Below are 20,850 nucleotides of genomic sequence, written 5' to 3' on the forward strand. Positions count from 1 at the left end.
TTCGATGAATTTTGACGCTATCACAGCGCCACCTGTGGTGACTTTTTGAACTTCCATCTGAAAGTGCTCATCGAGACGAAACCAAAAAGGTAAAATTTAGGTCGCTATGTTAATTAGAACCGGAGATAGAGGCCGGTCAATGTTCGAACTTTGACCCCTTATAGCTCGGGTCGGGGGTTATGGATCGACTTAAGGTTTTTTTTGTTTAATAGGTATAATCAACGGCTACAACATACTAAAATTTCAGCCCGATGCACAATGGAATTTTTGAGTTATTTAACTTATAAGATTTAAAAATTTTCTTTTTAATAATAGCGCCCCTAGCGGTGGTTTTATGAACTTGAGATGTTAGAAGGGGAAGTGGCATTTCACGAGAGCTTTCCAAAAAGCCCTCACTTTTTAAATTCTGACAATTAGAACCGGAGTAATGGCCATTTTAAGAAATTTTTTTTGGACCCTTATAGCTCGGGTCAGGGGGGTCGGGGGACCTTAAGTTTGGTATTGATGGAAAGCTCTAAGGCCCAGCTATAACATACTAAAATTTGAGTCCGCTGAATGCCATAGGGGCGGAGCTATTGAGAAAACAAAAAAAGGGGGGTCTTCAAAATGGCGGAAGGAGGGGTGGGGGGTGGGGGGTCTATGCACCAAGTTGCAATTTTCACCCGATATATAACCTTTGCCGAAAACCGCAAGTCGATATCTTTTTTAGTTTAGGAGCTATTAAGCTCCAAAGAGCGGCCGGCCGGCCGGCCAGCCGGCCGGCCGGGAACGTAAAATAGCCACATATATATTCGTGATCAGGAAGTGACGAAACACATTTTGGCCAAGTTTGAGGTCGATCGGACGACATGAAATTTTGTTAGGATTATAGTAGCTGAGATTGTTAAGAATCTCACCTAATACGAAGGGGAAGGAAATGGTTAGAATTAGAAAGCACAAAAGAAATTCGCGTTGCTCACGAAGTCGCACGACTATCCCGAAGCCACACAAAGTATCCGATTGAATGACAAGAAACGTTAAAATTTCAAAAGTGCAGAATTGCAGATCGAAGTTTTGCTGGGAAGTGTCTACACCGGTCTACACATTGGAACTGATTTCATCAAGAAATACTTCAAAAAGGCTTTAAATATAAAATATAATTATAAAACTGACTGGTTTTACTTGCAGAGAGATTTTATAAAATAAATTAAAATAAATAGATGCTTTCTACTTTCACAAGGGAGGTCAGAGGTCATCGAGTCATCAAATTCTGATTGGCTTCATATTAAGAACATAGACGGGGATGGGCATCATAAGGATTGTGTCATACTCAAAAAATGCTAATTTTTTTCCCCTAAGAGAAGCGACCAGAATGATTGCATGCAAAACTGTATATAATAAAGAAAGTCCTATAACCAGCAGATGCAGCAGTGGCGCAGCGGGCAAGCAGACAGTGTTTATAACGCAATATTATCGATTTTGTAAACTATTTGTGCGTGACAAAGGACTCCTGCACGATGTTGATAACTAAAACAAGGTGAATTATTGACCAGTATCTTGTGGGATGTCCAGGAAGTGCTAAAAAAGACACCCAGCTCCTGCTTGTCAACAGATTCCTCATAATATTTTACACAATAATACTTTAAAACACATTTCTCTCAACACGATGTTATTGTAGGCACATTAAGCATTCTCAAGAACCAAAAAAACACTTCCTTGACAATCACAATTCATTAAAATCAGGAAAAACTTCTCTGAAAGCAATCTCACGCGCTGCCAAATGTCAAAATTATCGGCCATATTGGCAAAAATATCGCTCCCGCTTGGAATTTTATTACAAGGTTGGTGTCAAAAGGCAAATGGCGGGCATTGGCGGGATAACCTTACATTTGACCTCTAGATTTTTGGGGACGAGAGTACCCATAAAGTTTGAACAAGTTTTTTGAAAATTTAAGAAAAAAAATTTGTTCGAATTTATGCAATCTGTAATTGTTAGTTGTCATACTTATTGGCCCCGAGAGGTTTTTCCTTAGTCTTGTCTAGAAATATCAAAAAAGTCACAATATCTGCAAGGAAGCAGAAAATCGAAAATTCACGATTTTTGACCAAGAATATCTTAGCTCAGGAGTTAATTGGGATCCTGCAAAAAATATCCTAGATTTGGACATCCTTATAGTTTGTAATCATCCACAAGAATCGGATTTTTATCGATTCTAAATAGTCCAAAAAAATTCTTTTTTCCATGGGTACCCAGAGTTCCAAAGGAGACGAAAGGAGTTCAGGATATTACGCACGCAATAAATATTCTTGACAAGGCAATACTCCCGCGGTGAATATTCAAATTCAAACATTTAAAATTTAGGAGATTTTTGGGAGATTTGAGCATCTCAGGAGGATCTGTCACCGAAGTGTTGGCAACACTGCTTGCTAGTAGCGCCTCTAGTAGGATTTTTATTTGTTTTCCAAGTGATTTTTGCTCTGCGAATTTCCCGCAGAAAAATAGTAAAAATAAATTAAATAATTAGTGTAGTGAAGGAATTTACTTCCACAAGATGTGTATTATCAATTCAGTAATTAATCTACCAAGTGTTTGTGAAAATTTGTGGATTTAAGTGTGAAAATTCTGCAAAGGCAACACACCCAGGAAAAATGTCAACAAAAAGGTCATTTCTCTTCGGGATCACCGTAGCATCTTTGACCTGGACTATCAGCTTGTATCTCTACTGGAAATTGACCCAGAACACTGAGCCCCCTGTCACTGTTATCAGTCCAGCCGCCGACAAATTACAGCAGCGAAAACAAGAGTTCAATGCACTCGATGGGAATCAGAGGAGTTCTGGAGGCAAGATCCAGGACAAGGATTATGACTTTTTCGCCCAGAAACTCCAGATGTACAAGAAGGAGAAGAAATTTCGGAAAATCAGTCGAAAACTGATTGAGGAGATGAGACCAATGGTGCCAGAGGTTAAAGATGAATTTGGCATGGTCAGAAGTTCCAAGGATCAATTTGTGCGGGATCAGGGATACAAGAAGCACGCCTTTAACATCCTGGTTAGCAATCAATTGGGTGTCAATCGCGAGATCCCAGATACAAGGCACAAACTCTGCTCGCAGCAAGATTATCCTGATGATCTTCCCTCAATCTCCATAGTCATGTGCTTCTACAATGAACATCTCATGACCCTCCTGAGGTCAGTAAACAGTGTCCTGGTGAGAACTCCAGAAAAGCTTTTGAAGGAGATTGTACTAGTGGATGATCATAGCAATTTGGAGGATTTGAAGCAATTGGATGAAGAAATGAGGAAGATTGATGTCCAGGGAAAGGTCAGGATGCTACGGAATAGTGATCAGAGGGAGGGTTTGATAAGATCTCGCGTAATAGGATCTCGACATGCAACAGGAGATGTTCTGATCTTCCTGGATAGTCACATTGAAGTGAACAGAGATTGGGCAGAGCCACTTCTAGCTGTGATAAAAGCCAATTCATCAATCCTGGCCATGCCAGTCATTGATATCATCAACTCAGACACCTTCAACTACTCAAGCAGTCCTCTAGTACGCGGCGGTTTCAACTGGGGCCTCCACTTCAAGTGGGACAACCTTCCGGAAGGGAGTCTGAAGCAAGACACAGATTTCCTGGGTCCCTTCGATTCTCCCACCATGGCGGGCGGATTATTTGCAGTGGATAGGAAATTCTTCCGGGATATGGGAGAATATGACATGGGAATGGATATTTGGGGTGGAGAAAATCTCGAAATATCCTTCCGGACATGGCAATGTGGAGGAGCAATCCAATTAATTCCCTGCTCGCGTGTTGGGCACGTCTTCCGGAAACGTCGTCCCTATGGCTCTCCCGAAGGCACAGACACCATGATCAGGAATTCCCTGCGCCTGGGTCATGTCTGGATGGATGAGTATCTCAAGTATTTCCTGCAGCAGCAACCAACAGCCAGGAATGTAGACTATGGGGACATTGGTGAGAGAAAAGCCCTCCGGGAACGTCTAAAATGCCATCCCTTCAAATGGTACCTCGAAAATATCTACCCCGAAATGGAAATTCCCGGAGAATCCCGCAAGAAATTCAAAGGAAAATCTCTCCCTCAGCCTAACTTTGAGCCCTGGCATTCACGCAAACGCAACTACATCTCCAGCTTCACAATCCGCCTAACAAACACCACACTCTGCGTCACTAACACAGGAGAAAAAGTCAAGGGATTCTGGAAGAGAGGCAGTACCCTCCAACTGATGCCCTGCCTCCGAATGCAGACGCAGGTTTGGTACGAAACAGACAAACACGAACTAATCCTAGGTCAGCTTCTTTGTCTCGAAGCCTCAACTTCAGCTTCGGGGCACTTTGCGGAGACTCCAGTGCTCAATAAATGCCACGAAATGGGAGGGGATCAGGAATGGAAGCATCAGAGGACGAAATCCACTCCAATTTACAATCTAGCAGCAGGATTGTGCCTCAGTGCGAAATCTGTGACCAAAGGAGCTCCCATCACCATGTCCATCTGCTCAGCCAGTAACGAAGAGAATCTCAATGCATGGGATTTGGTAACATCACCTCTGGCCACGTGAAGCTCTTCTTCTTCTTCCCTCTTGACCACTTTTCGAGTCATTCCGCAAGACAAAGTATGAATTTGATATCAGAACAATAAATTGCAATGTGAATTTTTTAAGTCTGACATTAAAGTTTTTTTCGTTTTTAATAGTTCTTATGTTTTTTTTCTGTGGTTGGAATTTTTTAATTGGATTTTCCCTGATCTCCACTCATTTTAAATAATTTTCGTCAAAATTATTTTGAAAATTTTTCGTCAAAATGGAGCATTTTAAAAAATTTTCGTCAAAATGGAGCATTTTGAAAAATTTTTGTCAAAATGGAGCATTTTGAAGAAAAGCTTCTGCACACGTGCGACAGATACAATTGTATCAAAATGAAGCGTTTTGAAAGTCATTCGCTCATGTGCAATAAACTGCATCAAAATTTGTCAAAATGGAGCAATTTTTTGAAGTGAATCACTGAAAACAAAAGTCGCTTCAAAATGAAACATTTTGAAGGAAATTATTTACACACACAGCGAACAGACTGGGCTTTTCTACATGGTCATTGCTTTTTTACGCTTTCATTGCTTTTTTACATGTGGAAAAAATATTCAAAAATTGCAGCACCAAATCAATTTTTGTATCAATTTGATGTTTTTTCCGTTCTCTGAGACAATATTCTTTAAAAAGAAAATGACTTATTAGTAAAATTTGCCAAATCTAAACACGTCGAGTCAAGAGCAAAAAGCAATTGACCGGTCAATTGCTCTTTGCTCAAGGTACTTATGGTCGGAAAATTTTACTAATCATTTTCTTTTTAAAAGAATATTGTGACATAAGGCTTAAAAAATATTAAATTAGTGCAAAAATTGGTTTAGTGCCCCAATTTTTTGATTATTTTTTCCACGTGTAGGAAAACAATGAAGGCGTAAAAAAGCAATGACCATGTAGAAAAGCCCAGTCTGTTCGCTGTGACAATGGCACTAAATTGCATCAAAATTCGTCAAAATGGAGCATATTTGAATAAATCGTAAAAATAGAGCAACTTAAAATTAGTTGCTCATGTATGTGCATATAAATCTCATCAAAATGAAAAATTTTAAGTACACTCTGTCCCGGCATTAAGTCCTTCTGGATTATGCACCTGACGGAATTATGCACATACAATTATGCAAGTTTGCCTACCATTGGGAGTCAATTTTGTGAAATCGGATGAAATTGGAAAGCATTTTGCTACTTTTTCAGAATAAAACTTTAATATCTTTTATTAAGGTAATTTTTTTTAAATATTCTAACCATTTATTGAAGAACTCTTGCCAAAAAGTACTGTTTGTTAATGCATTTCTATTAAACAATTGAATCTTTTTGTTTGATTTGAACTACTTTTACTCCTCGCGAAATTCGTTCTACGGCCGATTTATTCAAAAGAAAGCCCCTGCGGATATGCAAATTGTCTCGATGCATAATACCATTTCGCACGTTTTTTTCGGTCCCGAAAATGTGCATATTACCGGGATTGAGTGTAAATCGCTTGCATTATGGCCTCTACACACTAGAGAAATTTATGTCCAAATTGAAGTAAATTCCCTACGCTTGTGTATGAAAAACTCTAAAACATGGACATAAATTTCTGTAGTGTGTAGAAGCCATTATGCGTAAATCGTGTCAAAATAGAACACCTAAGGAAAATCGTTTGCATTTGTGCAAAAAATTGCATTATAATTCATCAAAACGAAGTATTTTAAAGCAAACCATTCCGGTATGTGCAATTAATTGCATTAAAATTCGTCAAAATAGTGAATTTTTAAGTAATTCGTTTTCACACACGTAAATCGCGTCAAAAAGAAGCGTTTCGAAGTATATCACTGGGACCTATTTAATAAATTGCATAATAAAGATCGTTAAAATGGAGGCAATTTGAAGTAAATCACATGCAAACACATTAATCGTGTCAAAATGGAACATTCTGAAATGAAAATTTTGAAATGAAGCGTTTTGAAGTAAGTCATCATTCTATTCGAAATAAAGCATTTTCAAGCAATTCATGAAAATGGGGCATCTTGAAGAAAATTGTTAGTATCTGCATGAAACGAATCATCTCAAAATGGGACATTTTGAAATACTAGTAGATAAGTAGATCTTCAACTTGAAGTCCGCCGTTCATAGTTGGATGGCACTAGCGACACATGTAGCTGGCCAAAATGTGTGAACTTGTGTTTATTTAATAGAAGTCATCAAATCTTAAAAAATCAAATTGAGAAAATTTCGAGTTTTGTGCCAAAAAAGCAGCATTTGCGGGAAATGCTACTTTACCAGTTCAACTTGAGAAAAAGTATAGAATGTCATTTGATTAAAGATGTCTACATCTACAGCGAATAATGTACCATCGAGAATAACCCGAGAAAATTGGTAAACTGCTCCAGAAATAATGATTCCGTAAAGAACCAAAAGATCAAAAATAATTAATGGCGCCGATCTGTAAGCGTTTCTGGGTAAAGTTTATAAAATTAGCTTTCGCGGACACCAATCTGCTCCACACACTAGAGAAATTTATGTCCATATTTTACAGCTTTTCCTTTATGCCCGCTACATACTAGAGAAATCTATGTTCATATTAAAGAGTTTTTCCTGCACAAGCGTAGGGAATTTGTTTCAATATGGACATAAAATTCTCTGCGTAGAGGCCATTATGGCCTAGAGAAATTTATGTCCATATTGAAGCAAATGCCCAATGCTTGTGTAGGAAAAACTCTTCAATATGAACATACATTACTCTAGTGTGTAGAGGCCATTACAAGTGTGAACTATTCGCTTAAATATGGACATAAATTTCTTTAATGTGTAGACGCCATAAAGGGGCCTCCGTAAAATATTTCCAAAACGTAGCTAACGAGAACAGGTATTTTGATTTTTTTTTAATTTTTTTTTCTAAAGTGTTTCATGCCCATTTGACAAAATGGACTACTTTGAATATCTCGTCAAAATGGTGAATTTTAAAGTAAATCGTCAAAGTGGACCATCGTCAAAAAGGTGCACTTTGAAGTAATTTAACAAAATGGTACACTATGAATATTCCGTCAAAATGATCCGTTTTGAAGTATATTCTCGAAATGGACTACTTTAAATATCTCGTCAAAATGGTGAATTTTAAAATAAATCGTCAAAATGGACCATCATCAAAGTGATGATTTTGAAGTAAATTCTCAAAATGGACCATTTTGAATATTCCGTCAAAATGAGGCCCTTTAAAGAAAATCTTCAAAATGGTACCCTTTGAAGAAAATCGTCAAAATAATGTACTTTGAAGTAAATTGTCAAAATGTATCGTCAAAATGATGCACTTTGAAGTAAATTAACAAAATGATGCACTTTGAAGTAAGTTCTCAAAATGGATCACTTTGATTTCGTCAAAATGGGGCACTTTGAAGTAAATCGTCAAAATGGACCATCGTAAAAATAATTTTAGTAATTTAACAAAATGGTGCACTTTGAATATTCCGTCAAAATGATGTGTTTTGAAGTACATTCTCGAAATGGACTACTTTAAATATCTCGTCAAAATGGTGAATTTGGAAGTAAATCGTCAAAATGGATCATCTCCAAAGTGGTGCACTTTGAAGTAAGTTCTCGAAATGGGCCATTTTGAACATTCCATCAAAATGACGCACTTTAAAGTAAATCGTCAAATTGTTTAATTGATTTAATTTGATGAAAGTTTTTATGGTGCTTGGCCTCTACACACTAGTAGAATTTTCTTTAAAAAATGCCTTTTTAAAGAAAATTTCCTCTATCCTTGTAGGCAGAAACGTCAAAATTTTTTAAAGGCCATTTTTGACGAAAATTGCTCCTAGTGTGTAGACATCATAAAACTAGAAGCAATTTTCGTCAAAGTGCCTGTTTTTAAAAAATTCTGACGTTTCTGCCTACAAGGATATGGGAAATTTTCTTTAAAAAGACATTTTTAAAGAAATTTCTCCTAGTGTGTAGAGGCCTTTACAATGAAAATAGCCATTAAAGTTGTCCATGGTAGGATTTGTGTCTTGGCTAATCGACGATTGACCGTATTTTTCACAATATACTGTCAATAGGTTTGCGTTTCTGCTATGAATAGGCTTTTTATATCGAACGCTTTCAGCGCACTTTTCAGATTCATATTTCAAATCGTTACCTAAGGATCCATGATTTCGTGATTTATTAAAAAAAAAACTTCAATTACAATTAGTGGTAAAAAATAAATCATCATGCTTTCTCCAGAATACTCAAGTCGAAACCTTTTCTACGATTGTCTAGCTGAGCCTGATAAACAATTGAAAAATGTTTCCTTGTGTAAAAAAAAGGGAATAATTTAAAAGCTTACCTTGAGAATTGCGAGGAACTGAGGTTGACGAGCTTCTGTGTATCCCACGACTGAGAGATGACGAATGAAATTGTGCAATTCTGGAGATCCGTGGCAATAAAAATCCATGGCCAGTTCAATTGATGTCCCGTAATCCCCTTCGTCTACGGCTTGAGAATAGGGGGAGGGGGGTTAGTAGCAGTTGAATTTGGAGGAAGTTTGGGATATCTTACCGATACTTGCAGCTGTGATGACTGGTTGTAGTACGTTCATGAGGGAAGGGAGACTCTCTGGACCGTCAATTTTTGCGAGGATCTTCTTAAGTTCAGCTGGAGGAAAATAGAGTAAAAAATGAGGATTTGGATAATTCGGAAGGTCTCAGGACTAACCGTCAGTTTGCATCAGAGGTCGGTAGCCAATTTTTGTTTTGGGCTCCACGGGAACAACGAGTCCTGCAGTGTGGAATGTTTTGCAGACGAGCATCTTCTGGCGATTCTTGATCAACTCTGCCGCATTGGTCACCTCCAATCCTTGATCCACAACCCAGCCCTGGAGACTCTTCTTCAGTGCGCCAATTTTAGTTCTGTTGAAGGGAGTGACATCGGCATCCTTGTCCAGAAAATGGCTGACGGCATTGAAGATGTTCGTGTCGATAATACTGAATTGGCAACCCTTGGAGGCATCATTGCGGGCAAAGTAGCACTGTTTGGCAAAAGGAGTATCTCGCCAGTATCCATAGTGAATGCCCGTGCCTTTTTTCACCATCACTGTCTGGAATTCCGGAGGATCGTAGAAGAAACGCCAGTGACGATAGTAATCTCCAGGCTCATACAGAGGAGCATCGTGAAATTTGCCTGCCATGTAATCAAAGGGGCCAACGAGCTGTAGACCCACATTTTCAAAGAGACACTCCGGCTTGGCGCCCTCCTTCGTCTGTGTCTTGCAGAATTCCCAGAAACTGTAAAAATCCTCTGGCATTTCCGCGCAGAATTTATACTTGATGAACAGCTTGGGATCCCTAAGCAGTTGCTTGTATTCCTGCATCTGCGAGAAGCGTATCCGATGCTCCCATGGATCTATGACAGATCCATCAGGAGGGAGTTCATCTTCGTTTAGAAGCGCACTACCTGAAGCGCCTGAAGCATTTCCATCGTTTCCATGATTTTCCCCTTCATCTGCCTGTGCTGAAGTCGATGGGGCATCTATATTAGTAGGATTTTCTTTGGGTTCCTGGGAAGTTGAAGGAGATTCCTTGGGTCTTTTATTTGCTTCCGGAACTTGATCATCTGGCGATCTGTCGCGTTTTGCCGCCTCATTTGGAGCGTCTCCTGGATGATTGTACTTTGCTTTGTGGGCTGGATTCTTTTGATAGCAATCAGCTCCATATTTACAGTCCTCTTTCTTTGATTCACTCATTGTCCTTCACGAACTTCCCAGGCTTTTCTCTCCAAACCAAAAGTAAATGACCGGCAACGTGATTTGTTTATGAAAAATGAAACGCACCTTCTATAAAACCAACTTCGTTCAAGGTATTTGAGATTCTTTCGTTGCCAACTCAATTTAATTTTCCCATAAAGGGGCAGATAATCCTAACCGGCTTATGTGGTGGTGAGATTCTTAATGAGAATTTGGGGGACGCCATTAAATCAAATTCGTGAAATTATACAAATTTTGTATTAAAACCAAAATATCAAGGATTTGGATAGACTGGCAGAAAAGTGATATATAGGTGAAACGTAGACCAGAAAGTTCTCTATAATTTTGCCATAGAACATGATCTCATCGATTACTCAGAAGCCGAGATAATCGAGGTTGTTTGTTTCTGAACTCGTTTTTACCCAGAGCGCCCCAAGTATTCATTTGATGAACTTCAGCTATATCAAAGATTGTTGTATTTTGTGAGAATTTCCATTTAACACAAAAACCCGAGCAAAAAAATCACGTAAAATACCAAACTGACATAAAATTCGAGCGCTGACATTATCAACAAAAAAGCATTTTTTTCAAAAGATTTTCGTTTCGTAGAAATTCTACAGCAGTTCTAGGACTCGTACATTAATTTGCCATTAAATATTTTCTCATTTTCTTGTCATTTTTATATAAATTTTCTGAAATACCAAAAATGTCAAGGTGAATTTTTACAGATTTTTGTAGCAAAAGCCAATTTCTATTGCTTTTCCTTTTTCCTAGCATATTGGCAAGGATTTTAGGACTCATATCGCTCATTCATATCAATATATTTTCTTGTAAAATTTTTCTAATTCTTTATTATTATTCTGTAATTAATTAATTAATTAATTAATTCTTTATTATTCTTTATAATTATTAAGAAAATTATATATATATGAAATTCCAACACGAATTCGAAAAATAAAAACAAGGCATAAATTGAATTTTCACCTTATTTTTCCCTACAGTACAGTAGACTCTCTCTCAAATGGGCATTTGGTGCGAAATGTCACCCGGTTTATCGATAGATTTGGGCGTCAAAGGATTTGTAAATTCTACAAAGAGCGCTCAATTACAAAGAATCACGATAAAATAGGAAGAAGTACCGCGAATTTGAGCAAATTAGCTTAATAATTAAACGTGAAAATTGTCAACAAAATTTTTCGCCCGATTGAAAAAGAGCCGATTGAGCGAGAGTCTACTGTACCACTTTATAACAATTCTAGGTCTTATATTACTTAATTTTTAATAATTATTTTAACATTTTCACGTATTTTTTATGATTTTATCTAATCGTGTCGTGACAAAACTCAAAAAATGTTAACATATTTTTAGATTATGTCCATTTCGGATTCCAAATTCCAACTTCATATTTAAAAAAAAAGTGGCATTTTACGCCAATCTGGTATTCTAGGCCCTTTTTGGTTTTCTCTATATTTTTTTTTAAATAATAGAAAAGTTATCAACTATTTTTTTCCATTAAACGAAAGCTAATTAAATTCTCTATACATTGGTGTTATCACTTTAGCATAATATTGAATAGAATTCCTAATATGAAGCTCTAAACTTTTAATTGGAGTAAAATGCCACTTTAGGTTTTAAAGTGTTAAAACCCTATTTTAAGTGGCTTGGTGGACTAGTCGCAGTCAAATTGGCATCTGAGTGGTTTCAAAGCGGGGAAAAGTCAATTTTTTCACACTTAAACGGCAAAATTGGAGAGATAGCGCAGTCTGAGCGGAAAATGATGTATGGACTAAATGTAGACAGAAATGTCCTCTACAATTATGTCGAAGTAATCATCAAAATCGGTTAAGTACGTTTCGAGATAATTGAGGTTATGTGATATTGAAATTAGTTTTTCGACTGAGGCGCCCCGGGTGTTGGTCCCACGAAGCTCAAATGTTCTAGAAAGTTGTATCAATTTATGAGATCTTTCGTTTGAGCCCTTGAATTTTAGAGTTATTTAATTTAGAAAATTGAAAAATCTTCTTTTTAATAATAGCGCCCCTAGCCGTAGCTTTATGAACTTGCAATGTTAGAAGGGGGAGTGGTATTTCACGAGAGCTTTCCAAAAAGCCCTCACTTTTTAAATTCTGACAGTTAGAATCGAAGTTATGGCCATTTTAAAAATTGTTTTTTGCACCCTTATAGCTCGGGTCAGGGGGTCGGGCGAGGAACCTTAAGTTTGGTATTGATCGAAAGCCCTAAGGCCCCGTTATAACATACTAAAATTTGAGCCCGATCGATGCCATAGGAATGGAGCTATTGAGAAAACAAAAAATTGTGGTACAGTGCTGTCTCTCTATATGCACACTCTCTATATGCACAGCTTTTGTGTCGGTTGCATTCAAAATCAATTTGTTTACATTTTGACAAAGTAATAAAGGAATTATTTTCTTGGTAACTAATTTTTGTTAATTTTAATTTTCTTATTTTTATTTTTTCTGTCTCATTTAAAATAACACGGGAAATTCCTAGAACAATAAAAAAATGATAATTTATTAAAAGAAAGAAAAAAACCGTTGGGAATTTCAAAAAAAGTTGTGCATATTCAGAGAAAGAACTGTCAAAAAAAGTACCCAAACTGTGCATATAGAGAGACAGCACTGTATTCAAAAATTGGGGTAGGGTTTGGGGGTGCCAAAAACACATTTTTTCAAGTTTTGAGCTCAATCGGGCGAAATAAAATTTTGGTAGGATTATAGTAGGTGAGATTATTAAGAATCTCACCTAAATGCACTGAAAGCAATTATTACAAAAATGTTACAAATAAAACCTAAACAAAATTGATGATTTTAACTTCTGATAAAATACAGAATAATTTTTTTTATAAATTTTCCCCGATGAATAATTTCAATCAAATACAATAGCTGTGCACTGCTTCAGCGAACAAAAAACTTGGTCCGGAAATGAAGTGGTGAATATCGAAGACACATTATCCAAGGTGAATAAATATTATCCAATCCAAAGGCGTCCTGTGCGCAGTCGTCGATATGTCAAAATATTTTCATGAATTTTCTGCACTGCAGTTTTTTCTCTTAGATTTTTCATAAAATTTATTCACATTGTGAGTGTATAAAACAGTGAAAGTAGTTTCCCTGGCACCTCGAGATCCACATAGTGGAGAAAAATTGTGAATTTCAACGATGTGAGTGGTGAAAAAGTGAATATTTTGGTAGAACACTCTGCACTCAATTTAGACAGCACGAAAGGCACGAGATTTCCCGTAGAGATAATTCACAAGGAATAAAGTAAAAATCAAAGAAAATGAGTTACAATCGTGGTAATAGCGGAAGCTTTAACTTTGGTGGCTTTCAAGTTAAGAAGCCATCATCAGGAAATAACACTCAGAACAGGCAATTCTCCCTCAATGCTGTCCCACCGCCCAGCAGTCTCAATCACAGTTCCCGATCAGCTACCTCGTCTTCAGGCGCACAGGGCTACGGGGCAGCTGGGATGAGAAATGCTCCTGTATCTAAACACGGGTATTCGACAATGGATGCAATCTCGCAATTTGCAAACTCTTCTCACTATGCAATTGGGAAGAAACGTGCCAAAACGGAGGATGAGTACTTTGAGGATGACGATGAGCCACAGTTGGCATATATTCCGGCACCAAACAGTCCCGGACAGCCAGGGAGAGTGGAATCCAAAGCATCGAATGATGATGATGACGAGGATGATCCCTTGGATGCTTTTATGGCAGGCATCGAGCAGCAGGTTGAACGTGAGAGTAGAAAAGTGACCACAACCGAGGATGTGAAATCCAAGGGAATCCGTGGGGACATTGACGATGAAGATGACGAAGAGAGCTACTATCGGTACATGGAGGAAAATCCCATGGCTGGTGTAGTTGATGAAGGGTCAGATGCTGAGATGGAGTACGATGAGGATGGGAATCCCATTCCACCACCACGAAAGAGGGACATTGATCCCCTGCCGCCCATTGATCACAGTGAAATTGAGTATGCTCCATTCGAGAAGAACTTCTACGATGCCCACGAGGAGATAGCAGCCCTTTCGGTGGCTCAGGTGGACAATCTGCGTAAAGCACTGGGCATTAAAGTTACTGGACCAGTACCTCCACATCCCGTGGCCAGTTTTGCCCACTTCAACTTTGACGAGAACCTGATGAAGGCCATTCGAAAGGCAGATTACACACAACCCACGCCCATCCAGGCCCAGGCCATTCCTGCAGCCCTTGGAGGACGTGATCTTATTGGCATCGCGAAGACAGGAAGTGGTAAGTTAGCAAAGAACATTATTTGTTGATTATTGAGTTAAACAAATATTATCACTTCACGATTTAGAATAGAAAAAGTGTCCAGGATTAAAAGAAAATGGTATCTTGTACGGGATAATTGGTATAGTTCCTGGATGAATTTCTGATATTTCTAGTTTTACTGTGTTATCACACTTGCACATTAAAATTTTAATATGATTTACATTAATTATCGCTGGTGAGAGTCCAAATGTGTAATTTGTGTGTTTGAATCATTTTATATTCAAAATTTGATCTATTTGTTGATAAAAAGGTAGACTTGGCCCGCAAAATTTGATATAAATTGATTTAAAGCATTAATGCGAAAAATTAATGCGATTTTCTCTTTAATTTTTTAATGTGAAAAATATTTGTGCTTTAGGTAAATTTAAACTTATTTTTGCAAGCCAAGTCCACTTCTTTATCAATAAATAGAAAAACCCCAAATATTAAGTGACTCAAAGACACCAATAACATATTTGGACGCTCACAAGCGACAATTAATGTGAATCACATTAAAATTTAATGTGCAAGTGTGATAACGTCGTTATGGTGTCTACACACTAGCAGCAATTTTCGTCAAAAATGGCTTTTTTTTAAATTCTGACGTTTCTGCCTACAAGGATAGAGGAAATTTTCTTTAAAAAGGCATTTTAAAAAAAAATGTCTAATAGTGTGTACGCTAGGCGCCATTACACTAAATAGATGAGGATAGATTGAAAAGCCAATAACAGTAGCGGAGACCGGGGTAGAATTAGCCACCAAATAAAATTTTTGATTGTGTTGCAGATTCTAAATTTGAATTTAAATAATTATGGGGTCAGCCTTTATAGATTAGAGTTGCTTTTATGGTTAGGGTAAATTAAGCTAATTCAAAACCTGCTCCAAATGGAAATTTTTCGCTACTCAAAATGGAAACGTCATAGTTTTCATGATAAATACAGTACTAAATTATAATATTTATGTATTTTCTACAACACAGTTTCATTATTTAGTTAATTTTGCCTTAAATAAAACGAAAATCCATTCATATTCACAAATTTTAATTTCTTAATTTCTCAGAAAAATTAAAAGTGTCCCTTTTCACCATTGAATTTTTCATAGATCGACCATGTTTTCCAATGAAAAACACAATAAAGTGACTGTTGTTTATTCCTTTTGTTTAACATTTATGATATATTTCTGGCTAAATTTAATTAAATTAAGTGCTAATCTTTATTGTTACCGGTACGTGAAGTTTTTAAATGAAATAATTACCTATTTCGTGAACAAAAAGGGTTTTTCTGAAGTGTCTGCAAATGCTTCAATAGGAAATCCCGGAAATATGATTTTTTTGGAGAGGTTTCTTATTGTTTTAGATGGGAAAAGGGAAAAGACCAGGAATAAGTACAAATCCTGCACTCAAAAGCAATTCCAATTAGAAAATTTCCCTTGTCTCCATTTGGGTTAATTTGTTTCCAATAGAAGCATTTTGCACTTGTGTGTTTTTCTTGTATTTAAGAAGTTATCAAATTATATTTAAAGAATTTTCACTAAACAGTAACATTTTAGAAGTGTCAAGGAGCAAATTTATGTAATTCTCTTCAGAAAAAATTGAAGTTTATGTGTTGAATCTTCTGTCAAAGTTAAAGCGTCTGAAAATGATTTTGAATTAGGACTTTTACCCTAGGAGTTGCCAGATAGAAAAGAAGCGTAGAAGTGTCAGTTTTTAGATTCTCTAGTCAGTTTTTAATTCTGCTGCAAAGGACGCTAAGAGATTAATTTCAGAAATTAAAAGATTTTGTAAGTAAAATTAGAAGAAGTTGCAAGAGGAATTTATTTATAGGATAGAAACTAGAGACAAAGATTTCTAAAGGACGAACACGAGTAAAACTGATCTTTGAAAAGTTGATGAAAGAATTACCTGCAAGTAGAAAATTCCGGATATATTGGAATAGAAGTTTGAGGGATTTCTATTTATATAGGGCAATTAGGATAAAGAAGTGAGCAGGAATTAAAGGAGAAAGAAAAGATAGGTTAGACGTTCAAGGGCGGATCACCCCTTTCTCCAGATCTTAAATCATTCGCTCATTCGTTTCGTTCACATATACACAGACTTTGATACGGTATTATTTGAAGAATAAAGAATATTTCCGATGGAGAATTTTGACAACAACACATTAGGGAATAGGAAAGGAAGGATATATATTTAGAATAAAGAGCGGTTTCCTCAATATTCCTTCGCAGGCAAACTAAAATATACCACTATCTCATACTATATGTGGCTAATTTACCCCGGTCTTCCCTGATCTGTTTCAAATGTTTATGGCCTTGAATTTTATCTCTGGCGGATTTGAGAGAAAACATAATAGAATAATTATTGCCTGCCCCTGAAAATGAAGCCCTGTCCACGATCCTTTGCAAACAATCCAATACAAACGACCCCCTGCAAATGATCTCCTGTATACGACTTTTACAAACGGCGCTCTGGAAACGATCTCTGTAAAAGATCCCATGCAAAGGACTCCTAAAAACGGACCGCTGCAATTGACCGCTTGCACACGGCCCTCAGCAAACGACTCCCTATACACGACCCTCTACAAACGAACCCCTGCAAATGATGCCCTGTATACGATTTTTGCAAACGATCCCTGTAAAAGACCTCCTGCAAACGATTCCTACAAACGGACCCCTGCAAATGACTTCCTGCGCACAGTCCCATGCAAATGACCCGTTGTAAACGATCCTTGCAAACTATCCTTTACAAATTATCCTAGCAAACGATCCTCTGCGTACGACTTTTGCAAACGACTCCCTGCAAACGGTTCCTGCAATCGATCCTCTACAAACGATCCCATGTAAATGACCATGTGGAAACGACCCCCTGCAAACTACCCCCTGCAAATGACCCCTTGCACACAGCGCCCTGCAAACGACCCATTGTAAACTATCCTTGCAAACTACCCACTATAAAATATCCTAGTAAACGATCCACTGCATACAACTTGCAAACGACCCTCTACAAACAACAATAGGGAAATCCGGAAGTCGTCGCCGGAAGTTTCCCTCTTATGCCCTGTTATAATCCTGACCAAAACCCTGAACGAGTCTCAGAGAAAGATTGCAAGACTTGACCACTGATGAAGGCTTGGAGACCGAGCCGAAAGCTCTGGAGATAGTTGATGTGTTTCCCTGATTGCTTGTCTCTTCCCGACGACTTCTGCATTTCCCTATTGTCGATTGCAATTAACGTCTGCTTATTCCCACAATGACCCTCTACAAACGATCAGAGAAAACAATCCTCTGCATACGACTTTTGCAAACGACCCCCTGCAAACGATCATTGTAAACGACCCTTTACAAACAAACCCCTGCATACGAGTTTTGCAAACGTCCCTATGTAAACGATCCTTGCAAACAACCCCCTGCACATGATATTCTGCAATTATACTTGAAGAGTGTGAAAGCAGTATATTTGTGTCTGAGGATTGTTCCTCAGATTTTCGTAATACTTAAGCCTAGATCTGTCTGATTTTTGTAACAATATGGAATGTTTCGTGGATCTTTTGGTGCAGTTTGTAAGAGCGTTAACTGTTAGCTCTATGATAGGAAGTTATCTAGTTCAACTCTCGTAGTAATGAGTAAATAATAGTAATGAGTAACCGAATGTTTGGAATGGGTCATTACCACATGGTATAAAATTACTAAAAGTGCACTTTTTGGCTCAAAAAATCTGGGGGCGAAAGAAGCACTCACATTGAAAGAAGGTGCTCCTGACGTTCTACGATCAGTAGATTCTTCTAGTACGGGATATCTTATTCTAAAAATGATAGATTAATAAAATAATTGAAAGTTACAGTAGTACAATCTTCCCACCTGAAAGATAACTTGCACCAAAATTTCTTCGGATACTTTTATTGTCATGAAGAAATTTTGAGAGAAAAATATTCAAAATTTCCCAGGTAAGACAGCAGCATTCATCTGGCCTATGCTAGTGCACATTATGGATCAGAAAGAACTTCAACCTGGAGATGGGCCTATCGGACTAATACTGGCGCCAACCAGAGAGCTTTCATTGCAAATTTACAATGAAGCCAAGCGCTTTGGAAAAGTGTACAATATCTACGTGGTATGCTGCTATGGTGGTGGCTCCAAGTGGGAGCAGAGCAAAGCGTTAGAGAAGGGGGCAGAAATTATTGTAGCCACTCCTGGCAGAATGATCGATATGGTAAAGATGAAGGCAACAAATCTTAGGAGAGTTTCTTTCTTGGTACTCGATGAAGCAGATAAGATGTTCAACATGGGATTTGGTGAGTTTTCAGTGATCAAAGTGATAAGATGACTTTGTAGGCTGAACATAGGATTTTCCTTCTAGAACCCCAGGTGCGTTCAATTTGCAATCATGTGCGTCCAGATCGACAGACACTTCTGTTTAGCGCCACGTTTAAGAAGCGCATCGAGAAGTTGGCACGGGATGTTCTTACGGATCCAGTGCGAATAGTTCAAGGTGATTTGGGTGAGGCAAATGAGGATGTCACTCAGCATATGCTGGTGTTCAGCAATCCTCAGCATAAGTGGAACTGGCTCTTGGCAAAATTAGTTCAGTTCTTGTCGGAGGGGAGCGTTTTGATTTTCGTGACAAAAAAAGCAGATGCAGAGCAGGTGGCTAATAATTTGCAACTAAAAGAGTATGATCCGGTGCTGTTACATGGTGACATGGATCAAGCGGATAGGAATCGTGTGATTATGCGATTCAAGAAGAGAGAAGTGGATATCATGGTGGCAACAGATGTGGCTGCTCGTGGTCTAGATATTCCACACATCAAGACCGTTGTGAACTATGACATTGCACGTGACATTGATACCCACACTCACAGGATTGGCAGAACTGGCCGAGCTGGTGAGAAGGGTACAGCCTACACCCTGGTGACGGATAAAGATAAGGAATTTGCTGGGCATCTGGTGAGAAATCTCGAAGGGGCGAATCAAGAGGTGCCCAAAGATCTTCTCAATTTGGCCATGCAGAGTTCGTGGTTCAGGAAGTCCCGTTTCAAGACTGGCAAGGCAAAGGCTGTTAATGTGGGCGGAGCAGGACTGGGTTATCGTGAACGTCCGAGCAGCAGTGGAGGAGATTCATCGGCTGTGCCGTCAAACAATCATGGTACTCCTAGACCATCTAAAGGACCCGCAACTGATCGACTGTCTGCGATGAGAGAAACTTTCCGGAATCAATACAATTCACAAGTATGCCGAGGTTTTATTTACAGATTATTTTGTGAATTCCTTAATCTTTTTTTTCTTTTCCTTTTTAAGTTTAAAGCGTCGTCAGATCGCACATGGGAAAAGACACTTCCGCCGCAGGGGGTCTTCCTAACACCATCAGCTACACCACCGTCCCAGGCAGATTCTGGTGGCAAGAAGGCGAAGAAAAGTCGCTGGAATTGAGTCAGCTCCCATTTTACTACCTTTCATATATTTTTTTCCATTGAGGAATGCAATTGCTTGTAAAGGTATTTGTCTATTTAAAGGACTCTTTTAGCGAGTGAATAAAGAAAAAATTGCCTACATTTAGAACTTTTTTTTTGGCGTTGCCTGTCTAAAACATTCTACTTAGGGTAGAAACTTGGCGCTCTTAGGACTTCTGGGGCACTCACCATGTAAATGATTTGCGAGGCACTTAACACATCTGGATTTGTATTCACATCTTGACGAGACATGACCGATTTGTTGGCACTTGAAGCACTGCGTCAAGTTAACCTTACGAAATCGTGATAAGTAGACTTGGAATCCACTGAACTTTCGAAATTTCTGGAATAGCAGCTGGACAGTAGTTTTTCCAATGCACGATGAAGGCATCGTCTTGGGTTCGGGTCGTTCGGGTAGTTGTGAATTTCAACATTTTTCAGTTTTTGTCTCTTGGGAAATGAGAAGCTTCTCGCGGTTTCTTTGTATGATTAGATTCCTGACAGGAAAACCTTGAATGATTTTTTTCTCTTCTACCGTGAATGAGTAGAATGGCCTTGGCCAGGTGCATGTTTTATGGAGATCGTCGAGCAGCAGCCGATGGGTGTCTATGGACTTACACTTGACAGTGATTTTTGTTGAGTTTTAGGTGTTCACCTTGGATGTTGGATGTCTCTGATGCTCTTCTTGCAAAGCTATTCCTTAAAATGCCTGGCGTTGTCCTGAATGAAGGTTAAGATAAGAGGAACATCTCTTGCCTTGGCTTTGATTTTTTGATGATTTCTATCGTCTGAAATGGTTAGCTATCGGTATTGAGGAGAGTTTGGAAAGTTTTCTCTTC

General features: G+C 38.2%; 3 protein-coding genes across 3 annotated transcripts; 2 read left to right on the forward strand and 1 right to left on the reverse strand.

Annotated features, from left to right (window-relative positions):
* Positions 1 to 636: 636 nt before the first annotated feature.
* LOC129810207 (polypeptide N-acetylgalactosaminyltransferase 35A) lies at positions 637 to 4,688 on the forward strand. Its single transcript, XM_055860532.1, has one exon. The coding sequence runs from the start codon at positions 2,629 to 2,631 to the stop codon at positions 4,555 to 4,557; it is 1,929 nt and encodes a 642-aa protein (XP_055716507.1). The 5' UTR covers positions 637 to 2,628; the 3' UTR covers positions 4,558 to 4,688.
* A 4,004-nt stretch (positions 4,689 to 8,692) lies between these two features.
* On the reverse strand, positions 8,693 to 10,436 carry LOC129804387 (histone PARylation factor 1-like). The gene is made up of 4 exons (XM_055851641.1): positions 9,247 to 10,436; positions 9,091 to 9,186; positions 8,879 to 9,027; positions 8,693 to 8,817 (listed from the first exon to the last, which is right to left on the reverse strand). The coding sequence occupies exons 1-4, from the start codon at positions 10,271 to 10,273 to the stop codon at positions 8,761 to 8,763; spliced, it is 1,329 nt and encodes a 442-aa protein (XP_055707616.1). The 5' UTR covers positions 10,274 to 10,436; the 3' UTR covers positions 8,693 to 8,760.
* A 2,842-nt stretch (positions 10,437 to 13,278) lies between these two features.
* Positions 13,279 to 20,113, forward strand: LOC129810225 (ATP-dependent RNA helicase DDX42). The gene is made up of 4 exons (XM_055860553.1): positions 13,279 to 14,549; positions 18,509 to 18,856; positions 18,922 to 19,790; positions 19,860 to 20,113. The coding sequence occupies exons 1-4, from the start codon at positions 13,574 to 13,576 to the stop codon at positions 19,989 to 19,991; spliced, it is 2,325 nt and encodes a 774-aa protein (XP_055716528.1). The 5' UTR covers positions 13,279 to 13,573; the 3' UTR covers positions 19,992 to 20,113.
* The last annotated feature ends 737 nt before the right edge of the window (positions 20,114 to 20,850 follow it).

Source organism: Phlebotomus papatasi, chromosome 1 (assembly GCF_024763615.1).
Source record: "Phlebotomus papatasi isolate M1 chromosome 1, Ppap_2.1, whole genome shotgun sequence".
NCBI lineage: Eukaryota > Metazoa > Arthropoda > Insecta > Diptera > Psychodidae > Phlebotomus > Phlebotomus papatasi.

Bases quoted from the DNA above. Each gene is read 5' to 3' on its own strand.
- LOC129804387 (XM_055851641.1), bottom strand. From the start codon at position 10,273: ATGAGTGAATCAAAGAAAGAGGACTGTAAATATGGAGCTGATTGCTAT. The intron at 9,187-9,246 runs GTTAGTCCTGAG...ATTTTCCTCCAG, and splicing joins ACCTCTGATGCAAACTGACG to CTGAACTTAAGAAGATCCTC. The intron at 9,028-9,090 runs GTAAGATATCCC...CCTATTCTCAAG, and splicing joins CATCACAGCTGCAAGTATCG to CCGTAGACGAAGGGGATTAC.
- LOC129810225 (XM_055860553.1), top strand. From the start codon at position 13,574: ATGAGTTACAATCGTGGTAATAGCGGAAGCTTTAACTTTGGTGGCTTT. The intron at 18,857-18,921 runs GTGAGTTTTCAG...TTTTCCTTCTAG, and splicing joins GATGTTCAACATGGGATTTG to AACCCCAGGTGCGTTCAATT. The intron at 19,791-19,859 runs GTATGCCGAGGT...TTCCTTTTTAAG, and splicing joins GGAATCAATACAATTCACAA to TTTAAAGCGTCGTCAGATCG.
- LOC129810207 (XM_055860532.1), top strand. From the start codon at position 2,629: ATGTCAACAAAAAGGTCATTTCTCTTCGGGATCACCGTAGCATCTTTG.